Here is a 19,029-nt window from a genome sequence, read left to right as displayed (position 1 = left end):
GCGTCACAGCAGCCTGACATTCTCACAACCCATCGGGCACCCAACCTCGCCGCCCCCGCTACCCCCGTGTCCGCGGAGTGCTCTATTTATGTTTCAGCTCAGCGATTTGCATAGGCCCCGCCCCTGGCCCTAGGTCCCCCTATCCGTTCCCCGCCTCAACCCCGGCGTCACGGAGCAGGCCCCGCCTCTCGTGCCCGTACAAGGAGCGGCGGGCCCTAGATGGCAGCGTGGCGTCGCCGCGGCGTGTGCGTGTCGCGCTTCCTTGTGCCGTTTATAGGGTCCCAGCACTTCCGCTGTCGGGTTAGAAGCGGCGCGGTCATGGCGGAGCGCGGACAGCAGCCTCCTCCCGCGAAACGGCTCTGCTGCCGGCCGGGCGGCGGCGGTGGCGGTGGGGGCAGCAGTGGCGGTGGAGGAGCGGGTGGCGGCTACAGCTCTGCCTGTCGGCCCGGCCAGCGGGCGGGCAGTGCGGCTGTGGCGGCGTGCGGGGGCGGCGCGGCGCTGGGGCTGCTGCCGCCGGGTAAGACCCAGAGCCCCGAGTCGCTCCTGGACATCGCGGCGCGCAAGGTGGCGGAGAAGTGGCCGTTCCAGCGCGTGGAGGAGCGCTTCGAGCGCATCCCGGAGCCGGTGCAGCGCCGCATCGTTTACTGGTCCTTTCCCCGCAGTGAGCGGGAGATCTGCATGTACTCGTCCTTCAACACCGGCGGCGGCGCCGCGGGCGGCCCCGGCGACGACAGCGGCGGTCCCGGCAGCGCGGGCGGCGGCGCGGGCGGCGCAGGCGGCGGCGGCTCCTCGTCCTCGCCGGCCGCCACCTCGGCCGCCGCCGCCGCTGCCGCCGCCGCCGCCGCCGCCGCCGCTGGGGCCGGGGCCCCGTCGGTGGGGGCCGCCGGGGCGGCGGACGGCGGCGACGAGACACGGCTGCCCTTCCGCCGGGGCATCGCGCTGCTGGAGAGCGGCTGCGTCGACAACGTCCTGCAAGTCGGTGAGTCACGGGGCAGCCGCGGAGCCGTCTGTCCGTCCGTCAGTCCCTCGGGGGGCGCCCGACCCCTCTCCTCCGGCAGCCCCTCAATTGGGCGCGCGTCCGCACCCCCTCCCGATGCCCTCACCGGCCCGGACCGTCCTTTCGAGCGGAGCGCCCATTTCCTTCTCGCCCCTCCCCGCCCCCGTTTCCCCGGACGGGCCAGCGCGAGTGGGAAATGAATCAGCAGGACTCGCCCCGCGGCGGGGTTGGCGGGGTGGGTGTCGGGTGCCCCCGGCCCGCTCCGTTCCCCACCCTTCTCCCGGGGAGCACGTCCCGGAGGGCTGCTCGCCCTTTTTTGGGGGGTGGTTGTGGACAAAGGCGGAGGCGGACGGCCAGGCTCCGGCGAAGGGTGTGTGTGGCGGGGCCGTGCGGGGCGGGGGAGGGGGCGCGGGCCGCACAGACAATGCCGGCCGGGGCTGAGCCGGCGGCCGGGCCGCCCTCCGCGTTCACCCTGCTCTCTCTCCTTGTCTGCCGTTCGCTCCTTTTTCTTTCTCCTCTTTCCCCCTCCCCGCCCCCTCTATTGGAGGGGTGGGGACTACATTTTAATGCCTCTCGGCTGCCGCTCCTTTCGGGGCTCCGACGGGCTGGCGGCCGTGGCGCTCCGGGGTCGTTGCGGCGTCTGGTTTGGCCCGGGCGAGCTCCGCCGGCGGCCCGGGGATTTAAATGTGTCTTTCCCCCCCCGCGCCTCCCCTGCCTAGTTGGTGCGCAGGAGGGAGGGGGGCGGCGGGCTGGACTCCCTCTCCTCAGAGACCTCTCCCCCCGAGGGCGTCCCCGAGTCCATGGGCGCGAGCCGGGGAAGGAACGGCTTGCGCTTCCCTTTCCTGTCGGGCCCGGCGGTGCCCGGGGGCCTCTGCCGCCGGAGTTTGGTTGGCGCTGGGTGGCCGGTGGCCGTGCGCGGGGCGAGCCGCGGTGAGCAGTTACGGGCTTTGCGCTCGCAGCCGGCGGCGGCAGGAGCGCGAGGCAGAGGGGCTCCGCGGCCGCGCAGCGTCCCTCCAGGCGCGGCCGCCTGGCAGCCGGGCGCGACCCCGCACTTTGTTCTCGTTTTCAGGTTTATTTGTGCCCCTTTCAGTTCTCTGTCATCCTCCGAAAAGGGAGACCCAAACAAAAGAGTCTCTTTATTTCTTTTCAGAGCTTGTAAAGTAGAAGATATTTGACAAAGGCGAGCAGGACTTGTGATTTAAAGCTGCACAGCCCTCCTTTTCTCTGACAGACCATGAGAGTTTTCTCAAATACCGAGTTTAAAAGCTTTCCCTATCTTCACTCCCTACCCCCAATGTTTTTTTCTGGCCAGATATCTTTTTCAGCCCTAGGATGGGGATGTTTGGGATGGAGTGAAAAGAACAATGCTATAATGAAACTCCCCCCCCCCCCCATATTTTTCTCCTGATTGCAAACGGCATATTTTGCCCCCCCCCCCCCGGCATTGCTGTCTACTTTAAATAGTATTGTGGTGGTGAACATGGTACCTAATGAATGGGGAGAGGGTTGGAAGCGTCGCTGTCTCTGATTTTTAATCTTTCTTTCCATAGTCCGTTCTTTTATCCTTCTCTTTGGGAGTCGGGTGGGGGTCTGGATAGGGGCCGCAAAAGAGAATTAAGATTTATTTTAATTCTCTTTAGTTAATTTGAATTCTAATGCAGTCTGCAAACGTGATTTTCTGCATGGTCATTTATTTCCAAAGGCAGCCCCCAGTGTTGTCTTTTCTAGGTTCGGTATCTTCTCCTTATGTCTAGAGGAGATTTAACTTTTGAGGCTATCCATCCTTCTTAAAAAAAAAAAAAATCTAATTAGCATTCTTTAAAGTTATACCTCCTTTTTTTTTTTTTTTTTACACCCCCCCTCCCCCCTTGTTTCCTGCTGGGTTGAAACGGATTGAAGCACATCCACGGTTTCTCAGTATAACCAAACTAGAGTTTGGGAATTTTTATGGCTTGGCTGGCAATGTTGAGTGTTGTTTTTTTTTTTTCCCCCTTCTGTGCTTGACTCTGCTTGCAAGCAATGAGGAATGACAGGAGAGCACATAGGGAGGGTTTCTTGGCTGATTGCATTTAAGCCAGGAATTCACTGTGAAAATAAAGCCAAGGGGCGATAAATAAAAGATGCAATCTTCTCTAGGAGACAGACACACAGCGTGGGCTTTGCCTGCTTTCATCAGTGAAGAGGCCTGGGTGAGTTGTAAAAGAAAATAGTAACTTTTTGAATAGTCCCCAAAGGGGAAGGAGGCCACTGAATGGAGTTGGCAGTAGTTGATATGAAATCGTATGATGCTGTTTGCATAGCTTGAAGAGTTGACCACCCTTTCGGAAACACTTACATACGTGCTAAACAAGTGCTGTACAAATTGTGGAAAATATTCTTTTTTCCCCTCTGAGTTGTGCCAGTTTCCTTAACTTCCAAGTTGTATTACTTGTTGTGCCAGTCAGCTTATGAGATGGAAGGCTGTTAAATGCCTGGCAGCTGGCTCTGTGAGATAGAAAACTCAGGACCAGGATTTCTTTTCCTTGATGAAGAACAGAGAGAATGGCTAGATTAACCATCTAACTTAGCTTTAAGTGGTTGAAGAGTTTGAATTGGTATACTAACACAAGAGACTTATTTTATAATTTTTCGATTTGAGGTAGAAGTCATTTTTGCTTCAGAACGTGACATGGAAAATAACACCATATACCATGATAGAACCATAAGCAATATTCTGGTATTCCAAAATTACAAGTTTGTTTGTACAGGAAGTATTCACTGACTTTTGTAGAGATGACTAAATTATAGATGCAGCAGGGAAAATCTAGTTGTTTGATACTGTTGAAGATTTTTTTAAGTATTGAGGGTCAATGAATTGGGACTTACCAGAAATTAAACATGTTTATTAGTTATTTTTAAACTCCTATTTTAAGAAGAAATTTAAAGGGAAAAAAATTAAGTCTTTGATGTAGTCGTTGTAAATGGTATTTAATTGGTGCAGAACTGTCCATCAGTTAATTATTGGAAGTTTTGGAGAAAGTGTAGTTTGCTAATTTTTTATTGATATTATATCAAGAGAGAGTCATTGCTGAAGGTACTTGTATGTAAATATTATCGACATCACTGAAGTAATAATTTAGAAGGCATGTAAAAAAATTTCCCCAAAGTTTTGCCTGGGAAAGAGAGCTTTCTTATTATGACCTGAAACTCAAATTTTAAGGACAAATAACTTGAATTAAAAGACAGACAAATTTAATTGGATAAAAAAACCTAAAAATTTCTGGAAGACTGAAAACGTGATAAATGAAGTTAAGCAGCTAACTGGGGCAAATATTTGCAGCATGTTGGAGGCTAACGAGAACTCTGAAAAATTAGTTTAAAAAATAAAAGGGAGGGATGAATAATTTAGTTAAAACACGGGCAACACATTTCACAAAGAAATGTAAATGATCAATTTGTCTTCACTCTTGTTGTTAGTAAAGGTGACAGGCCATGTTCTTCTGCCACATCGGTGAAGACAAAAAAGATGGGTAGATAGTACCCAGAATTGGCTGAGGAGGTGGGAGAAGATGCTGCCTCCCTGGTTCCTTGGCTCTGTCTTTTTATGTCATTTCTAGGAATTTATTTTCTACATTCATTGATATTCATGCACAAAGATGTTCTGTACGTTGAGCAATGCTCATTGCAGTATCTGTAATACTGAAAAGCTGGAGTCTGTGGAAATTTCCATCTGAAGGGAACTGGTTAAGAAGTACTCTATGGAATTCTACGCAACCGTGAAAAACAGAGAGAGAGATAAATACATATACTGATAAGAAAAGGTGACCAGAATATTTTATTTAAAAACAAGTCAGCTCTTCATACAGTAGGCTGTAATTTCTGTTTAAAACAAAAAAGATAGACTTACAGATGCATAAAAATTTCTAGAAGGCTACACAAGCAACCATTGAATAGTGGTTATCTTTGGAAAAGGGCAGTCAAGTGGATGGGTGTACTTTTGGGGGGGGTTACTTTTCATTTTATGATTGTCTTATGGTTGGATTTTTCTAAGATCAGAAGTGCTCATTTTTGTAATTAAAAAGTCTTAGAAAAATTATCTTGTGTTTTTCAATTTTTTGTTTGTTTTGCGGTGTGTGTGTGTCCTCTTTCGGAAAATTGGTATACATTCGACTTTGTATTGAAACAAACAAGTTTGCTTAATTTGTGACTAATCAGTTTAAAATAAGTATTTAAACAAAACTGGGATCTTGCCTTTAGTATGGGCAGGAAGAAGATAAATTTTAAAAGGAGTTGCTTTTTTTTGTTTGTTCTGTTTTGTTTTGTTTTGCTGGTTACTTTTGGGAGAAAGGAATATTCCCCGGAATTCTGTTAACACTTTGGTAAACATTTTTTTATGGACTTTTTAGATTCATACCTTAAAATTTCTTGTTTTAGGGAGTGGCAAGGCAGTAAAAGGGAATCTGTTTTAGAATTAGGTTGGATAAAATTTTTAGTCACTTTATTTAAGGCTAATTTGTGGGCATTTCTTTGAGTGTTTTGGTTTTCTTTATAGACCAGAGATTGTTATATGAAAGTATGATTCTGGGTACACTTTCAGAATGGGATGTTTTGTTTACTGTTGATAGTATATTTCATTGAAAGCATTTTCAAGAGGGAAGTGATAATATAGAACATTTAAAAATTAGATCCTATGTTTTCTTCCTTTTGATTAATGAAAAAGTACACAAAACAAAGTTTGAAACTAGTTGCATATGTCTTCTTTTATTCTGTGCCAGTTAAAATGTTTGATTTGCTTACAATTGATTTTTGAAAGTATCTGAGTACTTAGTATGTGCTCAGCATTGTTCTGAGGAAGGTTAAAATTTCAATTTTTTCAATTATATGTGGGGAAATCTTGGAATTTCCATCTCTGGTGGCTAGTATTGGTCCAGTGAGGAAATCTAAAGTGTTCAGGAAACAACAATACTTGTAGCCAAAAGATTTCAATAAGATGGAAGGTGAATTGCAGATCTGAATTAAGCAAACATTTTTACTATTGCTTCAGGCTTTAATTTCTTGCCATACAGTTAGTTGTATTCTGAGTACACCCTTGGGGTGAGGAGGAAAAGGCCATCCCCATTATTTTATTTCAACTGTGCATTGAATTTCATCCTTTCTGTAAAGACTTTGATGCCTTTCCTTTTAGAAACATCAGGATGACTGTGGAACATGTCCTTTAGTAGAAGAATTATTGCAATTAATTGACCAACTCAAGTCATTATTGTCTTAAGTATGTTCTGGCCGATTTTTAAGATGTTTATCCTGGGCCTCTTTTCTTTTCACAATGGGTAATCAATTGCCATCAATTCTAACTCTAAATGTTTCATTTGGAAAGAAGCAGGCCAGCACATCTTTTCTGGTCACACTCATATTAAGGGTTTAGTTAATGTTTGATTTCAGTGGGCAGTATGTTCAGTGAAAAGGATGGCAATGGAAGAATACCAATGTTGTCTTTTAAGAAAGCTGCCCCTTTTAAAAGTTACACAATTGGGTCTGTAGTAATTCCACATGCTTACGTGCTCTGTTTTTGTGTTAGAAAACCGTTTTTCTTTAATACTTCAAAATGAATTTGGTACCTTTAAGAAGCTTTGTTACATACACATAAAATTAAACAAAACTCCTGTGGTGTTAGCAGTTTTTATAGGGGTGGTCATTAAACTTGAACTGTTGTTGACCTTCAACTGTTATATTTAAGGGGACAAATATCCTAGAAAAGAAAGAAGATCATAGTTAACTATAAACATCTTAGAAACAAAGCAGATTATAGGCAACTATTTTTTAGGTGACAATAAACTATGTGGGACTCACAAAACCATTTTTAGTTATCTTTCAAATTATTGTGTAATCTCAAGACCAGTGCTTTCTCACAACAAAAAAAAACCTAATTTAATTTTCTTGGTTTATTAATTTTTTGACATGTGTAAATGTTTGCGGATTACAGTAAATTAGAAAACATAAACAGTTTCCTTTAAGTGGATAGGAAGACTCTCCATCTCCTTTTGAAAAATCAGTCTCAAATGGTAATTTGGAGAAAAATACTACATAGTCTTGACTCATGAAAGGAGACTCTAGTTTCTTAGTCCTAGCCAGTCTCACAAATAAAGTATGTTTGTTTAAAAAACATATCTTTGCAGGGGCACCTGGGTGGCTCAGTTGGTTGGGCATCTGACTTGAGCTCAGGTCATGATCTGGCATTTGTAAGTTTGGTGAGTTTGGTAAGTTCAAGCCCGGCATTGGGGCTCCCCGCTGATAGCTCAAAGCCTGGAGTCTGCTTCGGATTCTGTGTCTCCTTCTTTCTCTGCCCCTTCCCCACCTGTGCTCTGTGTCTCTCTCTGTCTCTCTCAAAAATAAATAAATAAGCTTAGGAAAAAAACCCCCATCTTTGCAGTTTTTGCTTTCAGTGCCATGTGTTCTGCTAAGAATATGCTTTAAACATGGTTTTTAGTTCTTTAAAAATAGGATGCTTCCTTTTATTTTTCTCATCTAGAAAAGGTAGTTAAAGTAGGCTTTAGAGAGAAAGCAGTGCAAAATCTGGTTTTCATTTGAAATTTAAAGATTGACTTTCAGCAAATAGTAAGTGGACTTTGGTAAGGGTGTGCTAAGTGATTTATATTTGTGGGATTCCTCAGTGATAATTAGATTCGGGTCAGTTAATATGTATTGTATATATTTACATATATTTACTTACGTATTTGTAACTAATCTGATGTTCACAAGTGCACATAAAAGGAGATGAACTCAGTGTCATTTGGGTATCATTACCCGAAGCATATTTCAGTGACCCTGTGTATAGATACATTGTGCTGTTTCTTCTTAAAATATGCTAACAGATGAGAAGCATTTTGTTTTTACAAAATGCGTTTGTATGATAGTTATTATCTACTTGTAGAGCTGAGGCGCAGACATGTTGAGTAGTTTGTCCAGAGAGGGGTAATAAATTGCAAAGTTAAATGTTGAATTTCTGTTTTTCCTCCCTTCAGTCTGCCTGTTAATTTGCTGGAGATGTTTGGTGAATTCCACAAACCCCCAGAACTCTGCATATTCTTTTAATTTTTTTTAAAGATTTTTTTTTTTCTTTTTAAGTTATCTCCACACCCACTGTGGGGCTTGAATCCACAACCCTGGCATCAAGAGTTGCATGCTCCACTGACTAAGCCAGCCAGGCTCCAGGCTCCAGGACAAGTCTTTTTTTTTTTTTTTTTTTGCGCTTATTTATTTGAGGCACCTGGGTGGCTCAGTCGATTGATCGGCTGACTTCAGTTCAGGTCATGATCTCACAGTTCATGGGTTTGATCCCCATGCTTTGGATCCTTTGTCCCTCTCTCTCTCTGCCCTCCCTCGCTTGAACTACTCTTTCTTTCAAAAGTAAGTATTTTTGAGAGAGAGAGGGAGAGAGCGAGCATGGGTGAGCGTGAGCGAGGGAGGGGCAGAGAGAGAGTTGGAGAAGGAGAGAGAGAGAATCCCAAGCAGGGTATCAGTGCAGAGGCAGATGCACGGCTCGAATTTACAAACCCTGAAATCATGACCTGCGCCAAAATACAGAGTCAGATGCTTAACCGACTGAGCCACCCCACATGCCCCAGGCCAGGCATATTCTTGAATGTAAAATGATTGGACTGTTGGAGAGATTATTTGGCTAACATTTTACTGAATGTTCTAAAAGTATTTCTAGATAGCATTTCAGTTTCTGGTGGAAATCTAATGGCTTCAGTTAAGCAATGATTGTAGCTTGCTGAATACATGCTAGTGTGAAAATATTTGTAGACATTTGGAAATTTTAGAGGTTGTAGGGTGAGACCAAAGTTCTGAAGAAGTTAGACTGTTAACTGTATGAAACTACATTACAGTTGTGTGAATATACATGAATGCACTCCTATACCTGTACACCTATGTAATAAAGAATTTACTAAATGTTTAAAATGCTTGTGCAGAACAAGAGAAGTTAATACCCAGTAAGAAATTTGGCTGCTCTGAATTTAGTACATTTATGAAAACTTAACCAGTGTCTACATTTGACTTATTTTTGTAGGCTTTTCCAGTGTTTTTGTCAGAATCCCCTACCCTCATGCCAGTAAATAGTATATAAACAGTCCCTAGATGTATGGGATCTTTCATGTAATTGATGTGGTCTCAGAACTTTAGTAATCTCTCTAATTCCTAAAGACCTCTTGTTTGGGTGGTTTTCTTTATCGAAGGAAGCATGATTTACGGTGAGCTTTTTAATATTACTGCAACAACATTTACTAACTAATAATCGTAGTTAACACTTTCATACCCTTAACCTTGTGCCAGATACGGCTCCAAGCACTTTATATTTCTTAACAGTCCTATGAGGTAGGTACTTTTATCATTCTCATTTTACAGATGAGGAAACTGAAGTATTGGAAAAAAATGAAAGTGACTTTGCCCATTTACACAGACTGGTACATTTCTGAGCCAGACACAGCCTCTCTGGGTGGTACTCTTACCCTCTAAGTAATACTGCCCACGAGGGGCACCTGGGTGGCTCAGTTAGTTGGGCCAGTTAGTTGGTCTGACTTAGGCTCAGGTCATGATCTCATGGTTGGTGGGTTCGAGCCCTGTCTCCAGCTCTGTGCTGACAGCTCAGAGACTGGAGCCTGCTTCGGATTCTGTGTCTTCCTCCCTTTCTGCCCCTCCCCACTCACACTCTGTCTCTCTCTCAAAAATAAGTAAACATTAAAAAAAAAATAAAAAAATTTTAATGCCCATGATGCATCATCATTAACTATTCTAGAGGGTTCATCTTTAGATTTATTATAGTCTTTTCTACTTTATAGAATGATTTTCATGGTGGCCAGAATTTTAAATTATCACAACTGTGATTTTTTTTTAAGGTTTATTTTATTTTGAGACAGAGAAAGTGAGTGTGAGTGGGGGAGGGGCAGATTGTGGGTGGGAGAGAATCTGGAACAGGCATTGTACCATTAGTGCAGAACCCGATGTGGAGTTTGAATGCATGAATCATGAAATTATGACAGCCAAAAATCAAGAGCTGGATGCTCAACCGACTGAGTCACCCAGGCTCCCACAACTCTATGATTTTTGAAAAAAAATATTTATTTTTGAGAGAGAGAGCACCATTGGTGGAGGGGCAAAGAGAGAGAGAGAGGAGGACAGAGGATTCGAAGTGGGCTTTGTGCTGTGCTGACAGCAGTGAGCCCAATGCAGGTCTCTGACTCATGAACGAATGGAGCCATGAGAGCGGGACCTGAGCCGAAGTCGGACCCCTCACCATCTGAGCCACCCAGGTGCCTACAGCTATGAATTTTAACATGTATTTTAGAATTTGACTTGAAAAACTGCATTTCACAAATTCCTCTTATGAATGAATTTCAGCTTTGGAAGATGGTTGTGTGGGGTGATTTTGATCATCTTCCATTGGGCATTTTTTAACTTTTTTTAAAAGTTTATTTATTTTGAGAGAGGGAGAGAGAGCATGCGTGCAACATGAGTGGGGGACCCCGGGGGTGGGGTGGGGGGAGACAGAGAGAGAGAGAGAGAGAGAGAGAGAGCACCCCAGGCAGGCTCTGTGGCCAGTGTGGGGATCAGTCCCACAAACTGTGAGATTATGACCTGAGCTGAAATCAAGAGTTGGTGGCTGAACCGACTGAGCCACCCAGGCACCCCCATTTTTAACTTTTGAAAGAGGAATTAACTTGTAGGTTAGATCTAAATGTGGTATATATGAGGCAAAGGTAATCTTTCAAGGTAAATTTTAGAAATTCTGTATTTATCTCATTTTAAGGCCCCTTTTAAATGTTTTGATTAAAAATCATTATTTCTTGTGGCTGGTAAAAAGATCTCATATTCTTTGAGAGGCAGAGAGTTCATTGGAAAGATGTTAATTTGAAGGATGCAGTAGGACCTGTCAGTACATTTAAACTGGTACTAACTGAATAAACTGATCAGATAAATTGGAAGCTCATTTAGCGAATTAATGTGCTTAAATTCAGGTGACTCACTGCCTGGTCCTGCCTTATTTACCAGTCTCCCTGTTTACTTAATGCATTTTTTATTGTTAATTGGTGTCAGATCTCTAATGATGGAAGATATTATACTGAAAATAAGCATAAGAAGGTAGCATGTAGAGTGAGTCCACAAAAGCAAGATTTAAATTCTCTTAATTAGATCAGTACAATTTAGAATGCTATATGTGCCACATTGTACCTGTTAAATATTTGCTAACAGTGACCAGCATTTTTATAAATGAAATATTGATGTTTTATAATTTCAGTGTATGGGCAGAGCCTGGAGCCTCTTCTCGTGTTGTGTTAATCTTTCTTGGTGACGGCCTGCCGAAGTTATACTCAACCTTTGCTCCTGCTATAGCTTGATATTAACCAATTTCCACAGACAAGATGGTCATGGTTTTCATAAATATTTGTCATAATATAAGCCCCTAAAATTCAAATACCAGAAATTTGTAATCTTATTGGTGTATGTGAAGGAGCATCTTTTTTTATACATTTGCATTCTTTCTTTAGGACTTTGTTTTCTTAGCACTTCTTGACACTTCTGATTTTGTACTCTTCACACTGTCTTTTAGGCCACCCCTTCCCTGCCAGTCACCTATGTGTTTTTTTTCTTCTACTTTCTCTAGACCATGGTAAACCTGAGGACTGAAATAAATGACCAGTGGCTGGTTTGTGATGATGGTAGAATCAAGTGAGAGAAACCTGAGAGTAGGAGGTGGCGGAGCCTCTGAACCTTCTTCAGCGCTTCACTGTCTTCCTCCCTTTCTCCCCTTCCCACACTTCCTTCTTGTCTTTCCTCCTTTCTTGAGTGTGGGAGATGGAGTGGTGGGAGTGAGGAGTAGGAGGGAGTGGTAGGAAAAAAGGCAAGAAATCTGGGAGAGGTAGAAAATACCAGCTGAGAGCTTATTCTGTTCCCTTCCTTCTCTGCTTTTAGTTGTCTCCTCCCCTTAAACCTCCCTTGATTTAGGGAAATAAAGCTGAGGTCACAAGGACCTATGTGTTCCAGCTGCTGCTTGGCTGCTATTTTTAGCCTGGCCCTGCATCAGGCTGGCACCGGGCCATGATGGCACAGGGCCAGCACGTTGTGGGACTGCTGGCAAATGTCAAAAACCTAACTTTTCGGTTATCAAACTGAAATTTCAGATATATTCTCCACGATGATACTCTACTTATCTCTACTTTTTTGAAATGGGACATATATGTTTATTTTTAGAAAAGATTGAGTTTTGACAGTGGTCATCATAGTACTATAACTATTTTAGACAGGAGGAAGATTTAAGAATTGCACTATCGGGTAATTGTTATATCCTGCTCAGTAATTTTGGTTTTGTGGTGGCACCAAGAAGTGTGAAATTTGCCCGACCTATTTAATATGTCTTGGGCATCTTTTTTTTTTTTAATTTTTTTTTTAAACATTTATTTATTTTTGAGACAGAGAGAGACGGAGCATGAACGGGGAAGAGTCAGAGAGAGAGGGAGTCACAATCTGAAACAGGCTCCAGACTCTGAGCTGTCAGCACAGAGCCCGATGCGGGGCTTGAACTCATAGACTGCGAGATCATGACCTGAGCTGAAGTCGGCCGCTCAACCGACTGAGCCACCCAGGTGCCCCTGGGGCATCTTTGAAAATTGCCATTACTGTTGAAGTTGTAGAGTCCGAATTGGTTTATATAATTATAGGTGTCATCAGGCATTTTAAAAAAACATATGTACTGTTTTTTTCTGTAGCTGTCAGTGTTCTCTTTGCTAATTCGGTTGTGTGTGTTTAGGTTTGGTTAATACTGTAGAAATATGTTTCACAAACAAAAAACTTACTGTTTATTTTCATGGGGAGCAGCTAGGTTTCTGGAATATCAGTGTCTTTGTATAGATTTACCCAGTATCATGTGGATTTTCTTTGCAAACTGAGTTTTAAATTTTGGATGCACATGTGGATTTCAGTACTTACCTGGTTATTAGTTGCACTCAAAATGAAAAGTAAGTTGTATTTGTTCTTGAATGCGTTTTGGAAAAAAGTAAAAAAAATGTTGGAGTGTGAATCTTTATCTTTGGAAGGGACTTTGGTAAGAACTGTTTATATTCTTTCCACAGTGGTACGTAGAAGAGCTTGAGGTTATGCTAGGTATGATTTTCCATTTACCATGGACTACAGTGAATATGAGTAGAACCAGAGATGATGGTTATTCAACCTTATTCAAAGAGTAGTAGTGCTGTAATATACTTAGGTCTTTTGAATGGCAGGATAACATTTAGTGCATTGATCTGATGTCCTTCTTAAAGTAGCACAGAATTTTTGGCCAAAATAACTAGAAATAGAGTCTGATTGATTTTTTTTTTCTTCACTTTATCTTTAAGGCAGTTATTGGATGAATTCTGCTGAATTCATTTTTGTGAAATAAGGAAGTTTAGGTGAGGGATTTAGTGAAAGGTGAATTTGTGATCTAATAGCTTAGAGAAGGCAGATGTTTTAGAGTTTATTTACATTTTTACATCTTCAAGTTCTTACTTTGTGGATAAGAGCAAATTGGGCAGCTTGCTGTTGCTGATAAAAGAATAATTTACTTTACTTTTTTACTTGGTGAAAACAAAAATTTCATTAGGAAATATAATCAGAATGTCTTGGGGATAGATTATCAAGTACATTGAATTCTTTAAAAAAAATTTTTTTTTAATGTTTGTTTATTTTTGAGAGAGAGAGAGAGAGAGAGAGAGCGCACGACCAGGGGAGGAGCAGAGAGAGAGAGAGAGGGAGACACAGAATCTGAAACAGGCTCCAGGCTCTGAGCTGTCAGCACAGAGCCCGACGTGGGGCTCAAACTCAAAACCGTGAGATCATGACCTGAGCCGAAGCTATAGACCACCTGAGCCACCCAGGCATCTCACAAGTACATTGAGTTCTAATGCAGTGTAGTAGTTTTACCATTTGGTTTCTTTCTGCAGTTAGTGGTTATAGTAGGTATTTCAAAGGTGTCTTAGAAAAAGACTATTGATCCATAAACATTATGTATGTCTCTGTAGGGGTATGTGCGTGTGTGTGTGTGTGTGTGTGTGTGTGTGTAGATAATAGATAATCTAGATCGATTATATATCTATCTATATACAGTAATATGATGTGTAGAACATTGTAATTTACTGGATGATAGTATGTAAGTGACTAAGTTATGGATCCTTAATGTAATTTATATTTTATTGAGGTGAGTCATGTAAATGATGTCTGCACCAGGTCAGCTAACAAACTTGATTAAAACCAAAGCCCAGAAGGTAGTTTGACTAGTGCTGTTTAGACTCCTTAGGAGCAAAGTGCTCAAATGACGTTCCTTATTGGAACTTTGCTGGGGCAGTTTCTTTGCAGTTTTCATGAATCTCTATTAGCAACTTACTAAAAAAGCATTTTGTCTAGGCTGTTTCATAAATAGGAAATTCCAAAGTACTGAATAGTATTGCATTTTTGCTTCCAATAAGGATGATTGCAGTGGGAAAAAGTTTAAAAAACTCTTATTTTAACGGTTTATGGCAAAATACTTCTATTTTAAAATGGATAGATTTAAAAAAAATTTGTTTTAATACTAATTTGTTTCATTTATGATTTTTCAAGTTTTTTCCCCTAGTTTATAAGTTTAGATGTGTTAGAAAAAAATTGGTGATACAAGAGCCAGTGATTATGAGTTTATTAAAAATTCAGTGTATATATTAAGCCTGAATTTGTCTTAGTAGCTCATAGTTTAGCTTGGTTTTTGGTTTTTGGTAAATCCTGAGACTTCTGAGTTCTTGTGCTCCTCTGTGAAATTTGTTTTTTGACATATAAAGGTATGGTTTGTATTTTTTTAAACGGTGTGTGTGTGTGTGTGTGTGTGTGTGTGTGTGTGTGTATGTGTTTGTGTGTTGGGGTCTTAGGAAGGAATGGTGGTAGTGGTGAGCCAAGCTGTGGTGGCTTAAAGTCAGAAAAGCACAACAATTTCAAGTAGCCATGTTCAAATATACAATATTTATTTCAAGAATTTATATTTCTTTGGGTTGCACATTTATGTTGTCATATAAAAACTTATTTTTTACTTAACTTTCCCTCTCCCCTAGTTCTTCCTGTTAAAAATACTAACAATTCAGAAGGTAATGTATGAAAGTTCAGTGTATATTGGTAGTCTGTATTATGATAGTTTTATGGATGTATTTTGTATTGCATCTTTAAAAGGCTAGTTTAAAGAAATTTACTTCCTTGAGTTGCTCTTTCCCTCTTTGATCCTTAACAATTGTGGATCAACTAGTTTTCTCTTTTTAGTTTTGCCTTTTTAATCATTTAGAATAGAGCTTTGATTCTCTTTCAAGAAGCCTTATTTAACAAATCTAGAAAATTCTATTGTGTCTTGACTCTCAAGAAGCCTTACTTAAGAAATCTAGAACTGTCTTGCTGTTTTTTAAAAAGATATAGTAAATGGGGTACATTTAAATAATCTGGTTTTCTTCCACTGAGAATAGGTTGACCTTCTGAAAATCTACAAGAGGTTGTTGTGGGGCCTGACACTGGCCTGATTCATGACCTTTTCCAAGCTTGAGAACACAACTGTGGAACTCATCCTTAATGTAAATATTGGAGGAAATGAGAGATGACTTATGAGAAATCAGAAAATCTAATCCTTTGTGGGATTGCAGATTTCTGTGTCTTTGATAGAGGGAGCAACAGTTGGCTATCGAATGACTGAAAATATGAAGTGCCAACAAACAAATGTAAAAATATTCTGCCGTGCACAGTTACAGAGTCATTTTGAGTTGCCCATTGTTTATTTTTAGTCTTTTTCTTTGGGACGAGAATCCCAGAGTATTTAAATACAAAGTCCCTTTTTGGTGTGAAAGATGTATCTGCTAGATGGAAAAAAAAAGGTACTAGGAAATTTAAATTCAGGAGAGCCAACTAGTAATAGTGCTCATGCAGTGTACTTAGTAGACATTGAAATGTTGCTTGAATGAAATAAGCTTAGATTTTATGCCAGTCTTTGTGATTGCCTCTATGAAATTCTCTTAGGTGAAAAAAACAAAACAAAACAATCAAACTCCATTACCCAACGTGACCCCAGTGCACCTCTTTTTGCCTATGAGTCCTGTCCCCATGCTTTAATAAAATCACCTTTTTGCACCAAAACAAAACAAAACAAAACAAAACAAACAAACAAAAAAAAAACCCCTCCAAGTTCTAATTTCTGTTTGCTTTTCTGAATCTGAATTGCTGTAACTTAATCTCTTAAGAGGCATTTTGAATAGGAATATGACCACAAGATAGATAGTTTAATTTTTAGGACTGGGCTTATTATTATCAGCTTATTTCTACAGAGAGAAATAACCTCACAGATGTAAGGTTTCTTTCTTCAGTTTTCTTATTTGAGGGGACTTTTTCTTTAAGCTTGTTAACTTGTTAATAACATTGGCCAAAAAGCTGTTCTAAAAGCAGTTTATTTGATGATTCCAGTCCTAAACAGAAAATAATTTGAGCATTCCTGTATAGAGCAGTACTTTTGAGTTACCCAAGAAAATAACTTTCAATTACAAATGCCTTTGAGGGATTAAGAGATTGCTTTTTCCTTTTATTTGCTATTTCATTTTTTAAAGAAACTGGCAAAAATAAATTTAATTAGTTTTTTTTTTTTTTTTACTTTTTTTCCAGATAACTTGCAAAGCACATGTGACTTCAGAACATCCCACAAAATCTGACATATTGTGAAAATACATTGGCTAATTGATAGGAATGGTTTATTAATAAACTGGTCTACAAAATGCTGATGACTTTCTCTTGAGGTAGAATTTGCTTCAGACTCAGTTTTGCCTAAAATGGGATAACCAAGCAGTTTTCTGAATAATAATTTGCTAATGAACATGTACTCCAAATGCTTGGCTCATGAGAGGGGGATGGGTTGTCCAGATATTGGGTGACCATGTGTTTCCATTTGTCCAGTCCACTGAATCTTAGTTTATGCCTCATTTCCTGGCATAATTATCAACAGTCCCCTCTTTCACTCTTGTAAGTGTTCCAGTTCAAATTATAAAATATACACTTACTGTAGTTGTATAAATACCTCGTTTTTCACAAAGGATGGAGCAATTAAGAAATCATTTTAAAATTATACTCTATGTGATTGCACATGCACATTCCAGTATGTGTAGAGGGAGAGGGAGAAAGGAAGGGAGGGAAGTTGTTTGAGGAGTTGTTTGGGACCAGAAGGAAACCTTTTTGCTATCCCTGGTCTTCTTAATCAATGACTCCACTCAGTCTCTTTCAGATAGGAAATATTTGATTTCTGTCTGGGTTTTTAGTCATCTCAAAAGGAAACAATTAAGAGATTTTCGAACTCTTGGTTTGATGTGTCTCGCCTTCACTGCCCCCCACTGTTTTTTTCAATTTAGAGATATGTTAATTTTCCTATCCTTATTTGATGTCATAGTATTTTAGCATGTTTATATTAATGATACAGTTCTATTTGCACATTTTCTTACCTTAGATTGATGTTCAGAGGTACTCTCATTTTAGGTACAGGCAGTTGACCACTTCTGTGACTGTGTCATTTGCTTATCACATGACCATGAGCTTAGAGGGGATGCCTAACCCATCAGGAGACAAGAGTCCTCTGCTGGCTCTTGTCTTAACTACCTGTGTACCCTTAGGCAGATCACTTACTGGCTCTGGGCTTCCTTGAATCCTTACAAAATGTGAATAATTATACCTCTGTCACCTCTATCGTGAGGCTGTTTAGAGACCCACATGGAAATGAATACATGAAAGTACTTGAATTCTGAATAGTTACACAGGAGGAAAATACATTGTTATGCAGTGTTCCCGTTTTACCTAATTTTCTCCATTATTTACCTAATTTCTCCAATTTACCTAATTTTCTCCATTATTATTTTCTTCTGTTTTTTTCTATTTCCCGAAAACCCTGCAATAATCATGTATTGATTTTGTAATCAGATAGGGGAAACATTGTTTCAAAAATTGCTTCATTAACCATTAAAACATGAAGTTTTGCTATCTGCAGATTAATCTCTATTAATATTTTATTATGATTGCAAATGTTGCTTGATCTAGTGCACCTAAACAGAATATATGTTGGTCAACAAAGTATGCCTTGACCTTGATGTCATACGCCTCTTTTGTTTTTGACCCGATTGATGAATTCTGTCTTTACATGGAACTCTAGAATAATTTTTCTGGAAATGGGAAGAGGAATGTCTAATATCAATTCAGTGATATTCATGAGTAGAATGGACATTTTATGGATTAGCCTAGTGACTTGCGGTTTAGTTTCAATGCTTCCCTGAATATTTACCATAGGCAAGTGGAGAGTGGAAGAAGATACAAAGCATTCCATTTCAGATATGCTTCTGAATTTCTCAGGTCATATGACTATGTACTGAGATCTACCTTTCCTTCTTTTGGCAACTGGAATCAATAAAAAGAGTTGATTACCCCTTTTTTCCTGATTTAAACATTTACAAATCAAGTGTTGAGAAAAATAGTTTCAAGTGAAAATTTAAGAGCTTACTATGAACTGACATTTTGGGTGTTTTTTTTCCCCTCCTCAATTCTATTTTTAAGTATCTCATAAGTCTTGCCCTTGAAAGCTCTGCTGATGTGACCTATTTACCCCACTTTCTTTCTAGCTGTTCAGTGAACTTAATGGCCTTTCTGCACTTCTAATATGTTCCACAGAGATTTTTTATTTCAAAGAATATTCTTGCTTTCTTTGTGTATATGCACATGTGTAAGAGTGGACTTCATGTGTTTCTAAGAGTATTAGAATCAGCTTAAACTTTGGACAGGCAAGCATCAGCTCTTACAATCTGTATTGCAGCCAGAATGATGTTGGCCATTTGCTCCGTGTGTGGCCTCCCTTTGTGCAGAGGACTTAAGGTCGTTTGAGGGTGTGCAAGGCTTACCATAATCTGGCCTGTACTCTCATCTGCCTCTTGCACATTTTCTCCCTTGCCCTTCTATTGCCTCCAAGCTGCCCTGCTAGCTGCCTTTGCCCATGTTCT

The 19,029-nt window shown here is 40.9% G+C and overlaps 1 protein-coding gene across 1 annotated transcript in view; it reads left to right on the top strand.

Annotated features, from left to right (window-relative positions):
* The first annotated feature begins 292 nt into the window (after positions 1-292).
* ZSWIM6 (zinc finger SWIM-type containing 6) overlaps positions 293-19,029 on the top strand; it is a 196,132-nt gene continuing 177,395 nt past the window's right edge. The window contains exon 1 of the mRNA XM_058731648.1: positions 293-979. Coding sequence (XP_058587631.1) covers positions 319-979 — 661 coding nt within the window. The 5' untranslated portion in view covers positions 293-318. The remainder of the gene's footprint in view (positions 980-19,029) is intronic.

The sequence above is a fragment of the Neofelis nebulosa genome, chromosome 1 (genome assembly GCF_028018385.1).
Source record: "Neofelis nebulosa isolate mNeoNeb1 chromosome 1, mNeoNeb1.pri, whole genome shotgun sequence".
Classification (NCBI taxonomy): Eukaryota; Metazoa; Chordata; class Mammalia; order Carnivora; family Felidae; genus Neofelis; species Neofelis nebulosa.
This window is presented reverse-complemented; position numbering and strand designations above follow the sequence as displayed.